At 40.4% G+C, this 19,315-nt stretch overlaps 1 protein-coding gene across 1 annotated transcript in view; it reads left to right on the top strand.

The window, feature by feature from the left end:
* Window positions 1-19,315, top strand: part of ABCA13 (ATP binding cassette subfamily A member 13) — a 453,377-nt gene that overhangs the window by 123,246 nt on the left and 310,816 nt on the right. Inside the window, exons 23-26 of the mRNA XM_037837193.1 lie at window positions 5,399-5,593; window positions 9,173-9,337; window positions 10,357-10,534; window positions 15,083-15,222. Coding sequence (XP_037693121.1) covers window positions 5,399-5,593; window positions 9,173-9,337; window positions 10,357-10,534; window positions 15,083-15,222 — 678 coding nt within the window. The remainder of the gene's footprint in view (window positions 1-5,398; window positions 5,594-9,172; window positions 9,338-10,356; window positions 10,535-15,082; window positions 15,223-19,315) is intronic.

The raw sequence follows: 19,315 nt of genomic DNA, 5'->3' as shown, positions 1-19,315 counted from the left end.
CCATGCCATTTTCCTTTCCTGTCTTTTCTTTTCCTGGCCCCAGAAAACACGCTGCAGACACCTATAGGAAGTTTCTTTTTCCTGCAGTACTCCAATCTTTAAAGTCTGCAGCATCCAATTAAAACCTCAAGATCCTGGGCTCTTTGGTCTTAAGGAACCCTGAAGCCTTTCTAGTACAGCTTGCGATTTGCACTTGAACCCCCTCCACCCCGCCCCTGTTCATTTTCTGCTGCAGTTCTGTGCTTTAAGCACTCACCCAAATCAATGGGAATTTCCTTCTGTGTTAGGTCAAATTTTTCTTTTTTTTAAAAAATGAACAATCAGGTTGAAATTTTAGGATCCAAGTAGATTGAGAGAGCAATCCAAGGGTTATTCTACTTCCCCTTTATTTTCTACTCCAAACTGTTCAGCTTCATTTAGGTGGCTTTAGTCTTTTGTCTGGTGGATGAAAGTTTTTCAAAATCCTCAGCAATTTGTGCTCCCCTCACTTCTCCTCATTCTTAAGGAGGAAAAATGGTGGTGGGGGTCGAGGGTGGCTCCCAGAGTCCTGATCTTTGACTCCTTCAAATAGAACCTATTCTCATGCTTTTTCTTGTTTCCTTTGGGCAGAAATGATTGGATTTGGTCAAAATTTGGTCAAGATTTCACTACCTCATTTGAGGCTGGTGACATGGGTGAGTCTTGTTGGTCCTTTAGCAACATCATTCGAAAAGTTGCCTTGCACATTTTTTAAAGAGAGAGATCCCTTATTGGAAGTTCACAAACATTAAACATTCCACTTATCATAATTCATAAAATCTGTCTTCTGAAAAGCTGCCACAGGTAGATCTTGGTGTAATTCACTTCAGAATAGATACCTGTCAGAATCCGCTCATTCTCTTTGTGTTTTTGAGTTTGTTTTTTTTTTCCCCTGAGAGAGAAAAAATACTAATTCATTGTTTGATTGGAATAGGGGCTCCCAAGCCAAGACAAAGGAATTTGATCTGGTGTTTCTGGAACCTACCACCAGTGTTGTGTAGAGTCTTGTCCTGGAGAGACTCATTTTAAGTGTTTAGATTCATCTGTTTCCTTAAACCACCATTGCCACATAATTAGGTTAGAATTTATGGTCCTTTTAATCTGGATCACCCGGAATTAAGTGTACCCTCCCATACTCCATAACCGCTCTCCTTCTTTGAAACCCAGGGACTCTTAGAGGCCAGGGCATTTTCTCTTGTTGGATTTGTTATTTTCCCAGGGCAGAGGACCATGCTTGGATGCTCTCAGAAACTATGGTGGGTTCCCATTGTATATTCACTAAAAAAAAGTTAAGTCATCTAGCATTAAGGTTTATGAAAGCTGCATTGCATTATGTGCTCATTTAGGATTCCAAGAAATAAATGTTTTGCTAAGGGCTTCCCCATCTCCTTTAACTCCCTCTGAGAAAGATGCTTTCCTTCTTTCATAGGTAGATGCAGTACTGTGACTTGCTCCAGGTCACATAGCTTAGAAGTGGGCAGGCCTGAGTTCAAACCCACGTCTTTCAGCTCCAACTGTACAGTTCTCCCATCACATTAGGCTGCTGCTCCAAATTTATTACAAATTAACAGTTCTAAGTAAAGGACTGCCTCCTGATGGCTTATATCTCTTCCTACTTGCATTTGTGTAGATATTTTTAAATCTAAATTTCAGGATTCTCACTGATCTCTGCAAAAACACTTCCTCCTAGTTTTGGCCAATTATTGTAACCTTCCAAAGGTATTTTTGATTCTGAGTCTACAGTGCAAAGTACCCTCTTCCCTTTTTCCCTTTGTCAGTCACCAAAGAGATGAGTGTATTTTTAAAGTATTTTTTGTTCAAGTCATTAATGCAAAATGATGGTCACAGCCCCGGACAATGCCACAACAATTATTTACCAGTTTGTTTGGGCTCTTAAATCTGTCAGAGCATATCTGCCTGGTGGCTGGGTAATTTACTAGCCTAATAACACTGCCATCAAAAGAAAATATCTTTGTATTGCCTGGCTCATTGATGGGGACTCTTTCAATAAGTTTTCCAGTAACTGCCTTTTTCTTCACATGCTCACGCAGCGTCTATTGAATAATCCCTGATCAGAATTCTTCCAGGGATCAACATCATTATTATCTGTCTGTAATTTCCAAAGGCTATTTAAAAAAATAGAACTAAGGTGATTTTCACTTTATCCATGTCTTCTTAAAAGCTGTAGATAATAGAACCATTCTCCTGTCTGAAGGCGTGAAAGGAGAGTGTGGTTCTGGGAATGGGGAGAGAGAGGGCTGCCTAAGGGGTAGCCACGCATGCGCTGTGACTTGCTGAGGACTGTAGCCAGCCTGGGGTGCTCATCTCAGGGGAGCCCGCTGACGGAGCCCTGGGGGCCGGCTGCCAGAATACGGCCTGGGGAGCGGGGAGAGCCAGAGGACGCTAGGTTCCTTAAGAATGCTTATTGTATCCTTTCCAGTGGAAAACAAATGAGAATTAATTAATTCCACTTTTTCTCTCTCTCTTTCTTAAAATTAAGGATATTTCTTAAACAATAAGCACCACTAATTCTTATTCATCTTTCTTCTTTAAATATCCTGCAAGTTAAAACTTCTTTTTTTTGCTGATAGCTGCCTGTCAATCATAACAGTAATTACTGAGAACTTAATATACCCCATCTCCTGTGCTAAGTGCCTTACATAGTGATCTCATTTAATTTACGTAATAGTCCTCTGGAGTAATTCTTATCATCTCCATTCTGTAGATGAAGAAACTGAGGTTTATTATTGAGTATTAAGTACCTTTCACAGGAGTCAGGATTCAGGAACCAACTCAGGTTAGTCTTACTCTAATTTCCCTACTTGTTTTCACTGTCTTTCTGCTGTGTGGCTTCAATCCTTCTAGAGATAATCCTCATACTTTCTCCTACTCATTGAGATTTATCCACTGTACATACTTTTTTTATGATGTGACATAACAGAGCTCAAATGGGACCATAATAGCAGAGAATCCTAGCACTTCTCTCTGACATGTATAAGATCTATGTTTTTTCATACCTGCCCTGATTTCAAATCCTTTGCTTTACAAACTCTAATATGGTATAGTCAGTTTTTTCTTGTTCTTCCACATCACTGCCAGTGTTTCCTTTTTAGTTATCATTAGGCTGAGAACAGCGGTCCCGTTCAGTGCTTTCCTGCACCTCCGAGTATAAAATTATCAGCTGGGCAAAATTGAGACCATCTCCGATGCTCTGCTCATAACACAATCAGTTTTGGCTGATGTCCAGTAAAGCTACTTTTAAAAATGCAAATACTCTCCTGGGGATCATTTTCATTTTTAAAGGAAGCTTATGAACCCAAATAAATATCTAGTTGGTCGAGTGTGTGTGTCTGTAGGTGTTTTGGGGCTCAAAGTGGTGGGGCAGTGTCTACTGTGGGTGCACTTTCTCCTTGGAGAAGCCAAATATGGACAAATAGGAAAAGCATTAACAATTTGGCGTTCCATGTTTCTGATAACTTTCTGTATTTGCCTCAGCAAAGCAAAAGCTGAGAGATGTCTGTTTTTACTCTGAAAAGGGATCACATGGTATTTCAAATAAAAACTTAGTATAATCCTTGTTTATCATTCCCTACCTGCTTCCAAATGAATCTCAGATGCCTTTCAAACATGGAAATCAGACATAATAAGAGTTACAAAAGATAAATAGTAAAATTTGGAAAATCACAGAAAAGGAGTGGCAGCAAATATGCTGCTGGAGCTATTGTTCTTGCATACTATATGATTGCAGAGCTTCCTAGTGGCCAGGGCAAAAGAGGAAACATGGCCTACCATGGTATCCTACCTACTTGATAGAAAGAAATGTGCAAAGTTTTTGAGAGACTTTTTCCCCTTGAGGCTAAATTCTAAGAAATTTATTAAATCAGACCTTACCTGAGAGACTATTGTGTGATGTACCAGACAATAACCAAGACAAAGTCTAGTAAATGCAGAAGGAGCATTTATGTGGCTATTTCTAGTTGATGCTCAGTAGAAGCCTGGCACATGCCTCTGGAGCAGAGGGCTTGAATGAATCCCATGTTCAAGAAAAAATTCACATGGAAGCCTGTTTTATGGAACTTATCCAAGAGGAGCAGTGCTAATAAAAGTGTAGGGTGGATGTCCATAGGTACCCCAGAAGTCTCCCCATCATCCCTCCACGGAGAGGCATCCACCCTCTCTTTATGGAACAAGTCTGGGACAGTGGCACTAAGGAAACCTTTGCCAAGTTGTGCCTCCTCCATCCAAGTCCCATATGAAAACATTTATCATATCTCTCTTGAAGATTCAAAATGCACATTAGCATATTAGTGCCTCCTAGCCATGCTATTTCTTAATGATATTTTTTGGGCATTTATGATATGATATTAAGGCATCTGCAGTTCTCTATCTGACTGCAAGTCTCCCTGTAATTCAGCGATAGTTCCTTTTCATCGAGTGCTGTGCACATACACCATATGCAACCTGAACCTTTCAGAACAATCCTATGTAACAAGAATACAGACGCAGACCAAGAAACAGGTGCTTCTTTTGTTTTGTTTTACAACTTGACATATGACAAAGGTCATTAATGGAAACTGATGCACAAAGGAGACCTACTCCAATTCCTTTTTTTTTTTTTGGTAGGGTTTTTTTTTTTTTCTTTTTTAATTGTGGAAGATAACATATTTGCATAGAGTGATAATTTTCCAAATGCAATTTAATAAGTAGAGAGCAATTTTCGAAGAGTGTTATCAGTTACAGTTCCACAATTTCAGTTATTTCTTTATTGTGAAATATATATACAAAAAGGTGATAACTTTCAAATTACAATTTAACAAGTAGTTATATAGCAAATTTTGTATTCCTAGTAGACTAGACACTGATACATGTTGTTCTCAGTCCCTCCTTCTGAATTTATTTTGCTTTTCATTTTTATAATGTCTAGCAAGCTTGGTAATTTGGTTTCCAATGTGGAAATTATTTCACAATATAACAGTGAGAAGTGAAAGCTGATGCACTACATGCAAAGGGTAAGGTTTAAACCCACTGTAAAGACACACACCCTAATATAAGAGCAACAAAGGGGAGCAGGGAATGGAGTGTGGGACGGGCATTATAAGGGCACCCTGTACAGTGTGATAGATTTTTTAATGGTGCCCCTGAGTCATCCAAAAAGGGCACACTGCTTAAAAAGACAGAATTGTATACACGTCTTAGAAACAATTACCATCAGAAATGTTTAAAATAGAACCAGGGTTTGGGGTTCCACATGTCTGCAGGTAAATCCTCAGCACTTTAGGGAAACAGGCTCTTTCAGATAATTGATTATTGACGCAGCTCTTCCTTGCTGGTCTTTCGTGGTTTCTGTGGATCGAGTTCTGATCCTCATTCTTTCGAACAGGTTCTCTTTAGTGCCCTGGCGATGGCTTTGTCCGGAAGATGTGATGAAGAAGTTCTGCGTCTCCTGCTGACATTTCCTGAGGATGGCGCATCTTTCTTTGCAACAGAGGAACTGTGTGCCCTGCCCGGCTCCAGAGTGTATCCTCTGATCTTACTGATGAGCCGAAACCTGAACCTGAGGAATTTCATTTACAAAGTAAGGCAAGCGCGGCCCCTGGGGGCTGTTTGGTGTTTTAGGAGCTGTCAGGACCAACAGCTTTGGCTAACCTCTAGGGCCATCTGCTTGCTGACTTCCGGTGTGGGCCTTGGGTAGGCTCTATAGGAATAAAAGGGGGTTCAGGAAACCTTTTAGGGTCCTGGAGAGATGGCAGCGGGGCATTTGGTGTGGCATTGGCAGTGGTCTTCACGTTCAACTTGGAAGGACCAACAGTAAACGCTGCAGCAGAACCAGAAGGTCATGTGTTCTCGTCCCTCTAAGGGCTGCTTTCCTTGGGATATTTAGGAAAGCTGGAATTGCCACCTATTGCACTCCCAAGTTGTCCGATTGGCTGCTGCCCACCTGGGTCCTGGGACGCACGGCTCTGTCCCCTTCAGTGTGAGATGGTCACTGCTGCCAGGCTCTGCACTGGACAAAGGTGCAGAGGTGTGGGAACACAGGATGGACCTCAAGCTCCTGTGTGTGTCTGCTCTTTTCCTGTTGCCTCAGCACTGGCACACACGGTGTGAAGACTTGGGAGGGTTGGAGAAAAAGAAGGATTATAGCGTATGTGGGACATAATTGAAAATGAAAGGTAAATGCAGCTAACCCAGGGGTCAGCCCGAGGTTTGAACCCTTCACGGCCCGTCCCACATGAATGCCACTTCTTTTCCCAGCCTTGCTTTCTTCCTCTCAGATCTGCCCCTCTCCCCAAGCTTCACCTTCTCCTGGCCTCCACTGTTGGAATCTTTACTTATGTTTCCAGAAACTTCACCCCAAACCCTTAGGTTCTGTTATTCTCCTCCTAAGGGTGTATTTCAGAAGATTTGAGTCAATCAGACATGGTTGTAGTAGGACAAGGGGCTTTATGCAGCCAAATCCAGGAAAACAGTTTTGGGGTTCAGGAAAGGGTAGATTTGCCATCCCAGTTTTCCAAACAGTTCCAATTTTTTTTCACAGTCTCTCTTCTGGTTTGCTAGAGCTGCTATTATGCAAACTACCAGAAATGGATTGGCTTTTATAAAAGGATGTATTAGGTTGCCCATTTACAGTTCTAAGATCATAAAAGTATAAAAGCTAAGGCATCAACAAGAGGATACATTCACTGAAGGAAGGTCAATGGCATCTGGAACATCTCTGTCAGCTGGGAAGGCACGTGGCTGGTGTCTGCTGGTCCTTTGCTCCTGGGCTGCATTTCAAAATGGCTTTCTCCAAAATGTCTCTGGGCTTCTGTCTCATTTAGCTTCTCTCAGCTCTCTGCTTGGTTCTACATGGGCATTTCTTTCTAAGCATCTGGGGGTCCTCTCTTAGCTTCTCCAGGGCAAACTCTGGGCTTTGTCTCTAGTTTAGCATCTCCAAGCATCCTTCTAGCTGCGTCTCCCAGTGTCTCTTAGCTTCTCTCCAAAATGTCTCTCTCAGCTTCTCTGAGCTCCTTCTCTCCATGAGCTCTCTTAAAGGGCTCCAGTGATCTAATCAAGACCCACCCTGAATGGGCAGGGTCCATGGAAATGATCTAATCAAAAGGTCTCACCCACAGTAGGGTGAGTCAATCTCCATGGAAACAGTCAATCAAAAGGTTCCACCCAAAAAGATGGATTAAAAGATTGACTCTTCTGGAGTCCATAACAGTTTCAAACAGGCACAGTCTCTCTCCCTTCTATTACTCCAAGAATCCAGTGGGTGAATGTGGGATTAGATATATACACACATGTGTACACTCACACATGTGCTCCAAGAACAAATATTCCTCTTTGGAACTAGCACATTTTAAACTTACAAGGAGGAGGATAAACATTTCCTAAATGTTCTCATAATTTACAAGGCTACTACAATCTCAATAAAATTAATACTTCAAGCTAATGACTACGGTAGTGCTCATTCTGCATTTCTTTATGACACCTCTTTCTCTCAACCTCACAATATGATCTAGATGTTCTGCTAAGAATCAGATACAGGCCCATTGATGAACCATATGTATTTTCTTGGCCATTTTATTATATACACCCACAAAACATGGCCAGATTTGAAATTAGTGCTTCTAAGGGCATAAATTATTATTTTGACTCAGGCCATTGTCCTTGCCAAGATTTCTTTGGAGGATGAGATATTGGGGTGGATTCAGTCTCCCAGCCACAATAAAAATGACACCATTAATAACAATAGGTTCTGTTTATTAGAGACCTGCTAGATACACGTCTATGAAAGTTGATTCATACATGATATGGCTCAGAGATGTCAGAACCTTCCAAAATCCACTCCGTGATAGGCATCAGACCAGGATGCAAGGCATCTTTACCTCACTCCAGAGTGTACATACTTTGTTTCACTCAGCTGACTATTGCCTACAACAGTGAATTTGTGGTTCGTTTTGCAAAGCATAATTTGCTGTATTAATATGTTGTATTCATCCAGGCTGCCAGGGATGTGACTCAATTCCAGTCATCCTCCACCGTAAGTCAGGGGTCTCTGTGTGCCACTTTGAAAGTGTGGCTGCAATTAGAAGGGCTTGTAGACTAGGTGACAAAAGCATACGTAAGATTTCAATTGTTTGAGTCGTATCTGCTGCCTTAGCTGACAGAACCACCTTATTACTAGCAGAGCGCCTCTGTGAAAGCGTGAGCTGCAGTCTCGGGCCTTGAAGGTCAGCTGCAGAACCCATTGCTAAGTGGCGGTTGCAAAACTCTAATGAGAGAGAATAAGAAGCTGTGACAGCCTGGGTCTTTTTTGGCCTGAGTCTGGAAAACTGGAAATTCCATTAGCAAATGACATGCAAAGTGGGGATATTTGCTGTGACTTCCCCTTCCCTACTGAAAGAAGCAGCTTCTGTTAACTTACCCATTCATTCTATAAATACTTCCTGAGCAGCGAATACTGCCAAATACTGTTCCATTCCCTGCAGTTACATAAATGATCAAAACAGGCAAAATCCCTGCCTGCCTGGAGTTTACATTCCAGAACAGAGAATATGCAGATAATAAGTAAAATATATGGTGTGCCTGGTGATGAGATCTCCATGTAAGTTTGGAAGGATGTGGGTATTTTTAAAGTCCCCGGGTTGAATTCATGACTGTGTATCTTTCTAACTGTGAGATGTGAGGAAGCCGTTTAATCTCGTTGAGCCTCAGTTTCCTCATCCATAAAATGAGCACATCCCAAAAGGGTTAGGAAGATTGAAATGATGTGTGAAAGTTTTGAATACAATAAAGCAGTAGATACAGGTAAACTATTTTACATATAAGAATTGCTTTATTTTGGGTCCCTTCTCAAGTTTCCACTTCAGATCCTTCAAAGATGTAAAGAAATATTTTGAAAATGATTTGAATTTTAACAACAGATCACGTTTTTTCCTGGTGTAACTTGGTACTTTCAATATTGGCTCATTTCAGCATGCTCTAAAAAAAAAAAAAAAAAAAGAAAAAAAACTGAACTATATATAAAGAAGATTTTTATATATTAGAACAAAGATGTCCCTGAAGTTCAAGAAAGAATAAAATCAAATGATCAAGTTTTAACTGCTCCAAAGATGCCTATGAGAGTAAAAACACAGTATTGGTTATTTCATTTTTTTTTTCCTGTTAGACTCTGATACCTTCTGAAGCCAATGGTTTGCTCAATTCCCTGCTGGATGTCATCTCCAGACTCAACTCCATAGTTGCCCAAGCCCAGCACATCCTTGAGTACCTCCCTGAATTTCTTCAAGTATTTAAAATCACTGCATTGCTAGATATGCCTGCCACTCAAAAGGTGTGTGTTTGTTTTTTGCCCTTAGGGAAATATTTGAATTTGCTGTTTCTATTTGCTCCTTCCTGTTTGCCTTTGTTTCTCCTCCAACATCTAAAATTTGCATTAGACAACAAAATATAGGGAAAGGAATTTGTTTTAGTGGCTCTGCAGGAACCAACATGACCAAGAGTCTTTATGAGTGGATAAATTAGACTTTGTGGATACATATTCTACCAACTTGGAGGTTGGGTTTGTGCCTTGTCAATGAAGTAAGAAATTAGCAAATTAATTATTCATCTAAATGAGATTTCAAGGGGCTGTTTACCTTAATTCAGAGAGCAAACAGCTTTCAAAACCTTAACACATTTATTTACACATAAATAATTGGCTTACAGATTACAAATTATTCACTTCTGCTGCAAACACAAACTTGAATTAGATTAGCAGTTTGGTATTAGTTTTTGCTTGAAATCTTTGTGCCTGGGATGGTTAGAACTGCCGAAGAAGAGGAGGCATGTGGGAATATCTAGAGTTAGAGAGCAGGGGTGAAGATCTAGATGACAGTGTCCCCAGAGCTACCCTAGAGCCAGTATGTCAGTATGTTCATCAGCTGATATACAATTTGAATATCTGTGAAATATATGGGTAATTTGGCATATAGACACAAATTAAGATGAGTAACTATACTGAGTTTTTGATATTCTATGGGATAAAACCCATAGGGTACAAAATTATAATTTATTACTGGTCAAACAACAAGGATTTGCTAGTGTGCTTGTGTGTGTGTGTGTGTGTGTGTGTGTGTGTGTGTGTGTGTGTGTGACGTTTTTCTCTTCTACCAGGAAGATCTTGCCAGGAAAATCTTTTTAGCTATTTGAGTATTTTCCAAGGTCAGAAAAGACCGAAACAGAGATTTGACATTTTTGGTTTGTTGAACATCCTGTATATTCAGTCAAAGAAGGGACTCACATTCACAAGTTTGGGAGGGAGTTATTTTAAGTCACTAATTCTTTTCGATTTTTGTTTTCATACATTTTCAGATTTCACAAAATGGCCAGGCCAGAAGTTCCGCCTTTGGTTCTTTCCAGTCCGTGATGAAGATGCTTTGCAAGGAGGAAGCATCTTTCCTTAGTGACTCTAACACATTTATTAATTTGCCCAGAGTTATCAATCTCTTGGAAGATGACCAAGAAAAATTCAGCATTCCTGAAGATTCAAGTAAGACAATAGTAATCTGTATTTGTTAAGATTAATTTGACTATTGATCATTACCCCTGCTTTATACTAAATATTCTATCTGTGGAGAAGGCTGGGACTGACTGGAAAAGAATATTCTACTTCCACCAGTCTTACCTTTGTCCCTCATTTTTTATTAAGGTCATAAATGCTGGAGTTTCAATGCACTTTGGAAGCTCCTGTGTCCTGAGCACATGCTAGTTTTCTCATCTGTGACACCAAGGAATTGGGTCTGAAACACTTAAAACACCTGAATCTCCAGCCCCTCTGATACCCCTAACTAACCAGCAAGGGTGGGGGATCCAGGGAGACTAGCAACACCATTCTAGCCCTTGCAGAGTGGCTCTGCCATTTAGCAACAAGAACTGGCATGCAAGCTCCTACAAATCTGCTGTCTGTAAAGCTCAGTTGCAACTGAAAGCAGATCAATAAGTGATTTCCTGGTCCCTCTTTAAGCAAATACATTTTATTTTATTTTATTTTATTTTATTTTATTTTTTAATCTTCATTTTATTGAGATATATTCACATACCACGCAGTCATACAAAACCAATCGTACATTCGATTGTTCACAGTACCATTACATAGTTGTACATTCATGACTTAAATCAATCCCTGACACCTTCATTAGCACACACACAAAAATAACAAGAATAATAATTAGAGTGAAAAAGAGCAATTGAAGTAAAAAAGAACACTGGGTACCTTTGTCTGTTTGTTTGCTTCCCCTACTTTTCTACACATCCATCCATAAACTAGACAAAGTGGAATGTGGTCTTTATGGCTTTCCCAATCCCATTGTCACCCCTCATAAGCTACATTTTTATACAATTGTCTTCGAGATTCGTGGGTTCTGGGTTGTAGTTTGATAGTTTCAGGTATCCACCACCAGCTACCCCAATTCTTTAGAACCTAAAAAGGGTTGTCTAAAGTGTGCATAAGAGTGCCCACCAGAGTGACCTCTCGGCTCCTTTTGGAATCTCTCTGCCGCTGAAGCTTATTTCATTTCCTTTCACATCCCCCTTTTGGTCAAGAAGATGTTCTCCATCCCACGATGCCAGGTCTACATTCCTCCCTGGGAGTCATATTCCACGTTGCCAGGGAGATTCACTCCCCTGGGTGTCTGATCCCACGTAGGGGGGAGGGCAGTGATTTCACCTTTCAAGTTGGCTTAGCTAGAGAGAGAGGGCCACATCTAAGCAACAAAGAGGCATTCGGGAGGAGGCTCTTAGGCACAATTATAGGGAGGCCTAGCCTCTCCTTTACAGCAACCGTCTTCCCAAGGGTAAAACTAAGCAAATACATTTTAATTCAAAAGGCAGACTATGCATGTTGGTTGAGAGTAAAGGTGTTAAGTTTGGACACGTTTTTCACATTATTATTTCTCTGAATCATGTTAGTCTCATCTATAAAATGGAAACAATGATACCTACTGTTCTGGTTTGCTAAAGCTGCCAGAATGCAATATACCAGAAATGGAGTGGCTTTTATAAAGGGCAATTATTAGGTTACAAATTTACAGTTCTAAGGCCATGAAAATGTCCAAATTAAGGCATCAAGAAGTAGATATCTTCTCTGAGGAAAGGCTGATGGCATCTGGGGTTCCCCCATTACATGGGAAGGCACATGGCTAGAGTCTGCTGAGCCTCTCCCGGGTTTAGCTTCTGGTTTCTGTGGCCTTCTCCAAAATGTCTCTGGGCTTCTATCACAGCTTTTCTCTTAGGTTCTCTCTTGTTTCTCCTGGGACATTTCTGTCTAAGCATCTCTGAGCTCTGTCAGCTCCTGTGGGTCCTCCTTGCTTCTCCTGGAGAAGACCCTAGATTTCCTCTCTTAGCTTTTGTTTTGGTTTGCTAAAGCTTCACTGAAGAAAGACTGATGGTGTCTGGAACACCTCTTCAGCTGGGAAGGCACATGGCTGGTGTCTGCTGGTTCTTTGCTCCTGGGTTGTGGTACTTTCAGCTTCTGATTCCAGTGGCCTTCTCTCTGAGCATCTGTGGGTCCTCTCTTAGCTTCTCTGCAGCAAACTCTGGATTTCATCTCTTGGCTTCCCTTGGCTCTCTCCAGGTTCTGGCTATTTCTGTGAGTCTTCGGTTAACATCCCCCCAGGGTATTTCTGACTGCATCTCCAAACATCTGTGTCTCTGTCAGCTCTGAGCTCTCTCTCCCTCCCCGAGCTCTCGTGAGGACTCTAGTAAACTAATTAAGACCCACCTTGAAGGGGCAGGGTTACCTCTCCATGGAAATAATCTAATCAGAAGGTCCCACCCACAATTGGGTGTGTCACATCTCCATGGAAACAACCTAATCAAAATACTCTACACCCTCAAAACTGGATTAAAAGAACTTGGCTAATAGATTCAACCAGCACATCTACTTATAAGGTTGTCATGAGGAGTAGAGGAGCTGATGCGTGGTATAAATGTATCCCAATGTACTGGTTTTCTATGCTACATAATAAATTATCACAAATGCAGCAGCTTAAGACACATATATTATCTCCCAGTTTCTGTGGGTTGGGAGTCTAGGCACAGCCAAGGTGGGTCCTTTGCTCAGAGTTGATCAAAGCTGTAGTCAAGATGTTGGCGTGGCTGGGGGGGTCTCACTGGAAGCTCAGGGAGAATTCATTTCCTTGCAGCCCTAGAATTCATGGAAGCTATATCTTTCAAAGGGCTCACCTGATTAGGTCAGGCTCACCAGAGATAATCTTTCTCCTTTTGATTAACTCCAAGGCAACTGATTAGGGACCTTAATTACATCTTCAAAATTCTTTCACCATTGCTGTGTGTAATATAATAATATCAATATAATAATTATGTAATAATATTCACATTTTCTGTTTGCACTAAAAGGGAAGGGGTTATACACAATGTGAACACCAGGGGGCCCCCTTAGAATTCTGCCTGCCATGCCCAAGATATGTATTTTTACATGCTTTTTCGCTGGAATGGAACTGAGGTCAGAGGTGATGGCGGTACTGGAAAAGTGGAAGATTGTGGGGATGTCCAGAGTTGGAGATGTAGGATGAGGAGCCTGATGACAATGTCCTCAGAGCTACCTTAGAGCAGGATACGTCAACATGTTTACCAGCTGTTCTCTAATTTGGATAGCTGTCAGTTATCTGGGTTATTTGGCAATATAGGCACACGTTAAGGCTATCAACATGTTAAACATTTTGTTGTATTTTTCCCTGTGTTTTTCCTCTTCTTTTCTGCATTTGGGATTCTTGAGAGTTGTTCATTTGTACATACAATCCAATCAATATTCCATCCAACCAGTAATTCAGCTAATATTGAAGAATAGGCATTGTTGATCCTTTCTCATATTTTATTTCAAATGATTGTCACACTAACCATTGGCAAATACTAGTATCCTTGTTTCCAGATGACATGCCTGAGTTTACACAGCTCATTAGTGGCAGATATAAGAATTCCTGCTTTCAAATTCCTTGTTCTGTACATATTTCTGATAATGTCTTTTCTGAAAACAAAATTGCTACTACTGTCTCTCTAAAGCTTATAATTTAAAGAGTATGTTGTTAAAATATCAATAAGAGCAGCCTCTAGAATCAATGTTTTAAAACTCATTATATAATCATGCTCTTAGTTTATATTTTAGGGGATTGTTTCTATAGATTTTGTTGTACTTGCTCAATAAAAATAATTATTTTCTTTTCAAATGGAGAATCTGGTAACATGAAATGAACAGTTAAAATTATTGCAACAGTATTCTACATACTTTGAGTATCATGAATCATGATATCAAAGCTAAGATAATATTTCCATTTAAAATGTTCCTTTCGGGGTAAAATATCTCATTATATTTAAGTATTCCTTACTCTCTTAAAACCTTATGATATTACATGGCTTACCATTAGGCTTTAACTCCATCAAGTACCATTCAATTAGACAATTTAGCCAGGAAAAAAAGACCTTTCACTGGAACTTTCCACAACAATGATGAGAACCACCCTGAGGAATTAGTTTACTGCATGAAAATAAGGCAATTTAATGTATCAAACATAGTAAGTTTGGTAGCTGTGTGCAAAGAAAATTCAGTAACAGCATGTAAAGCTGCAGAGAACTCCATAAGAACCTAATTGTGGTCTCAATATTGTGGCTGCTGAAATCAGGAATTTCCAGATTAAAAATTAGAATTCCTTTTCATTTTAATTATTGTTTTCAATTGTGTATGTTAGCACACACTTCTCTTCTTGATAACTTGTTTAAAAATGTGAGGATCGTGCTTTCTTTTCTTTCCAATTATTGAGGTAAACATAGTATCCTAAAGTTTCTTATGAGACAAGAGCGGCTAAAGACCAAGCAACAGCGAGAAAAATCACTCCTGAATTTAGTGCCCAAGTTCAGAGTCAAGAAGAGAAAAATATATATAAATCATTCATTGGGAAATATGACATCAAGGCTCTTGTCAGAATATGCAAAGGAATTCCCCGATGAACTTGGGAATCATGAGTAATCATCCTATATCATTAGTAATACTTTTAAAATTTCTGTTTATTTTTAATTATGATAGCACCATTTTGCTTGAAGCTTTATCAGGAAATTCTACAGATTCCGAATGGTGCTTTGGTGTGGGCCTTCCTAAAACCTGTGTTACATGGGAAAATACTGTACACACCAAACACTCCAGAGATTAGCAAGATCATTCAAAAGGTAAGTCTGAATGAATGAAAATCTTACTGACCATATAAGTAGTATACCAGTTGAAATCTTTTCAAATGTTTAACATTATTATATGACTTGGATTACATAAATTTTTCTTTCGTTGATTAAGATTCATCTCAGCCTGGGATTTATTTTTTCCTGTTACAGTTGTTGAACTCAGATTTGCTGAGTCATTTTCTTAGAGGACAGTTTGGAGGTAGGTTGTTTATTTTTAAATGACTGTGCAGTGAAATTATTGAACTGTAACATTAAAAATAGAAGTCAATTAGGCAAAAAAAGAGAATATTTTAGGTTGTCCAAAGGGGGATACTTTTAGACAACAAATGCTAATCACTTTTGCTTGGTGCATCTGGTAATTAAGGAAGCATCAGAGATGGTACATCCAAAATACCGTATTATTACTATTTTGGTGGTGATGCTTTCCAGATTGGCTGTGGGGCTTTATCTGCTTTGTCCTGTTGAGAATAAACTGAAAGTAAGAGGCCAAAACAGGGTTTCTCCAGTAAGACTTAGATGTTACTGCGGTTCTGTTTGTTTTTCCTTTCTTATATATATGTTTAATTTCTAGAAATTATTTACTACAGTATTTATATTATTAATATTTGCACATTCCTTTTAAGTGATCATGCTTGGTTTCCCTGGGTAGTTGTTTTCTTACCTGACAGTGGTTTATCATCCTCTCTTGTGTGTGTGTTTCCTTTAGAGGTGACACTTTTTCTAGGATAAAGGAATGACTTAACCTTACCGCCAAGCCCAGAAGAGATCCCAAGTTCTGTTAGTGATAGACTTCCAAACTTCAGATAATATTGGCATCCTAAAAAATTAAATGTTACAGTGCATGTGGACATTCAAAGAGTTAACTCCTTTTTGATCAAACTACCTTTTCCACCACTGTGCTTTTCTCTCCCCTGGTGATTCTTATCTCAGCATTCAGAGCCCACTTCCCAGCTTTCTCACCTTGCAAATTTGCTCAAGGGATGTCACTGGCCCAGCTTATTCTGAATGGTATTTAATAACTTCTTTTTTTATCTTGAAAATGTCCTTTCGGTGTGTGTTTGTATGTGTGTGTGTATGTGGGGGGGTAGTATTTGCCAAAAATCTTGACTCTCACAATGAAGTAATATTAATCTAGCTATATGCCAGGAGTTGGCCCTTCTGTTTGGGATCGTTAGCTTCCATTACAGATGGGTGCTTGGGAGAGGCTCTCAGAGGTCAAGCCCTGGATTGCCAAGGCTTGGAGCCAAATCTGGTGTTGTTTGGATTTCCTTAATATTATTAAGCTTTTAAGGGCTGAGGATATTGTAGACATATTAGAGACTCAAATTTTAAAAAATTATTTTAAATTTTAAAAAACAATGAATTTGTGTTTTACTGCTACATAGTATGCTATATTCTGAGATGGAAAGAAAAAATAAATGTGACAGTTTCTACTTCTGAAGAACTCACTTTCCAGTGGGAGCAGAGAAATCAAACATCTGAAGAAATAATTTAAGTATAACATGACGAGCCATAAGCTCAACTGAGCTGGGCCACAAGGAGGGAACAGCTAGGCTCCCTGGAAAGAAGGGTATGGAAAAGATATTGAGAAGGAGGCAACAAGGTAGAACTCTATCAGGTGGAGGAGATTTCCAGAAGGTCAGCCTGCACAGAAGTACGGAGCATTTTCATTCTGAAAATGAGGAGAATTTAGCACGAGTCACAGACAACATCACTGGTTCTTGTTTAGTCCCTTTTTACACGGTGTCAACAGTGATATGAGTTGATATAATGACATAGCATGTAGGGGTCCTGATTTTCTACTTATAAAGCTGACTGTGGGGCATTTTGGCCAGGATGAGTTATTCTAGCCACCAGCCACATAAGTTTAGGAAAATTGATTCTAGTTATTCTAATGTCCCACACAGCTGGAGGATGCGTGAAGCTTTACCACTTGTGTGATTGAGGATACGATGACAAGAGCGACTGGTGTTGCAAATCATTTACTAAGTCTTTTTTCTTTCCGAACTTATTAGGTGGAACCTTACGAAATTGCCATTCTTTTCGGTAAGAAGTGCTTAAAAATTGGCAACTTTTTATGGTTCAACTGAGTGTGTCCCTGAGAACTATGGTATAACGATAAGAACCATGCATGGATGCTGGGAGAGCTGGGTTTCGGTCCCGTGTGACCTTGGACATATCATTTTCCCTTTAAAAGACTCTTTTCCTCTATTCATAAAGTGAAAGGCTTGAACAGATCTGTGATGTTCAAACATTTTGGGGACAGATCCATATGGGGGCATTGCTTGGGGGTCCTTATCAACCTCTTCCCCCAACTAGGCTCTGATTTGCATCATGTACCCCTGCACCTCTGGGTGACCACTACTGTCTCCGAGAATTCTTGCATTTACCCTCCAGAGAGCTGTGCTCACCTTATCAGACCTGAAGACAGCACCAAATAGAGGACAACCATGACCAGAAAAATGCCTAGGCAGTGACTTTACTCAGACCCTATGAAAGTTAGTGTTGATATTTGTGAAGTAATTGATGGTATTTCCACATCGTTATCAAGATATCCAAACAGATTTGTATGCTTTTTTTATTTGATAGGTCAAAGTTGCTTTGGATTTGGGTCCTAGTATGAAGCAAATATAGAAGAACAATGTGAAAATGTAATGTGGGCTTTAAATATGGTTGTAAAAGTAAACATAGATGAAAGAATTAGAGTGTATTCCTGTTATAATGATGAGGAAATTTGTGTGTGCTGCCTTGGCATCCATCTCACTTTGGCTAAGACACTTGCCCCAACACTGATCTTTGGCCCAGTTAATAAGCAACTCTCCAACCCTGGGGCATCAGCTCCCCCAGAGCCCAAACCCACATCTGTGGCCACCACCTAGACAACCCACACCCCCCACACCCCCCAAATCCCATGTGGGACCCTGATACTATAACCACCTCTACCACCCTTGCACCCCAGTCCCTTTTCACATACATTTGCTTTTAAACTAACCGATCCTTGACTCCTGTGGGAAATCTACTAACCTCTGAGCCTTGACCACAATATAGGAACAAGTCCACAGGTCCATCGTGCTCTGCTTGTGTGCTCCCCACCTGCTGGTTGAGCTCCCTGAGCCGATGATCTGTCCCTTCGCTCCCTCGTGGCACCCTCTCGCTCTGGGACCACGCTGTCTTTCCTCATGCATTATGACCTCTGACTCCCACTGTGTTGCACCCGGTATCCACTGGGACCCAAATTTAAAATCCAGCTTAGCTAACCCAGCACAATTCCCAAGAACAAACAGCATGCCAGGAATGATATCATAAGCAGACTCATTAGACAATTACCTTATTCCTGTTCAATTAACCTACTGCATAATGTATATTTAGTCTGAATTCCATATGGAAAGGGCAAGCCTATTGCAATGAGACTTAACTTATTTTAACCCTGGTTTCTCCCCTTGGGTGCGTTATTTGAACTCTCCTGTTCAGTTTCCTCGTTTGGAAAACGGGGCTAATTATAACTAACTTGTAGGGCTGTTTGGAGGATTAGACAAAAATATCAGAGATAATATTTAGAAAATAGTAAACTATCATAGTTTTGGATCTTGTCTCCTATGAATGCTATTTCCAATCTGCCATTGTTGCCTCAGGGAAGGCAGGAAGGATGGCTGTCACTTTGGGGAGGAGGAGGGGGTAGAATAGACCATGGATTTTCAACTTGGAGGGGTGATTCTGCCCCCCAGGGAACAGTGGCAATGTCTGGAGACAGTTTCATGTGCCTTTACTTGATGGGCACTACTGGTACCTAGTGGGTCGAGGCCAGGGATGCTGCTCAACATCGTACAATGCCCACGACAGCCCCCACATCAAATAATTATTTGGCCCCAAATTCAATAGTGCTGAAGTTGAGAAACCCTTGTATAAAGCAAGGCTTTGCCAGGCAATGAGACGGGGGAGGGAGAGACTAGGGAAGACGAGAGGGACAGAAAGAGAGGAACTTGTGGGCAGTTGCATATGCTGGCTTCTTCTCCACTGGTGCACATCCTGAGCAGGGGCTATGGGTTAAAAGGGGAAAATGAGAACCAAGGGGATGGGGACTCCT

The sequence above is a fragment of the Choloepus didactylus genome, chromosome 5, assembly GCF_015220235.1.
Source record: "Choloepus didactylus isolate mChoDid1 chromosome 5, mChoDid1.pri, whole genome shotgun sequence".
NCBI classification, from domain to species: Eukaryota; Metazoa; Chordata; class Mammalia; order Pilosa; family Megalonychidae; genus Choloepus; species Choloepus didactylus.
The sequence above is the reverse complement of the archived record's forward strand: the minus strand, read 5'-3'. Positions and strand labels throughout refer to the sequence as shown.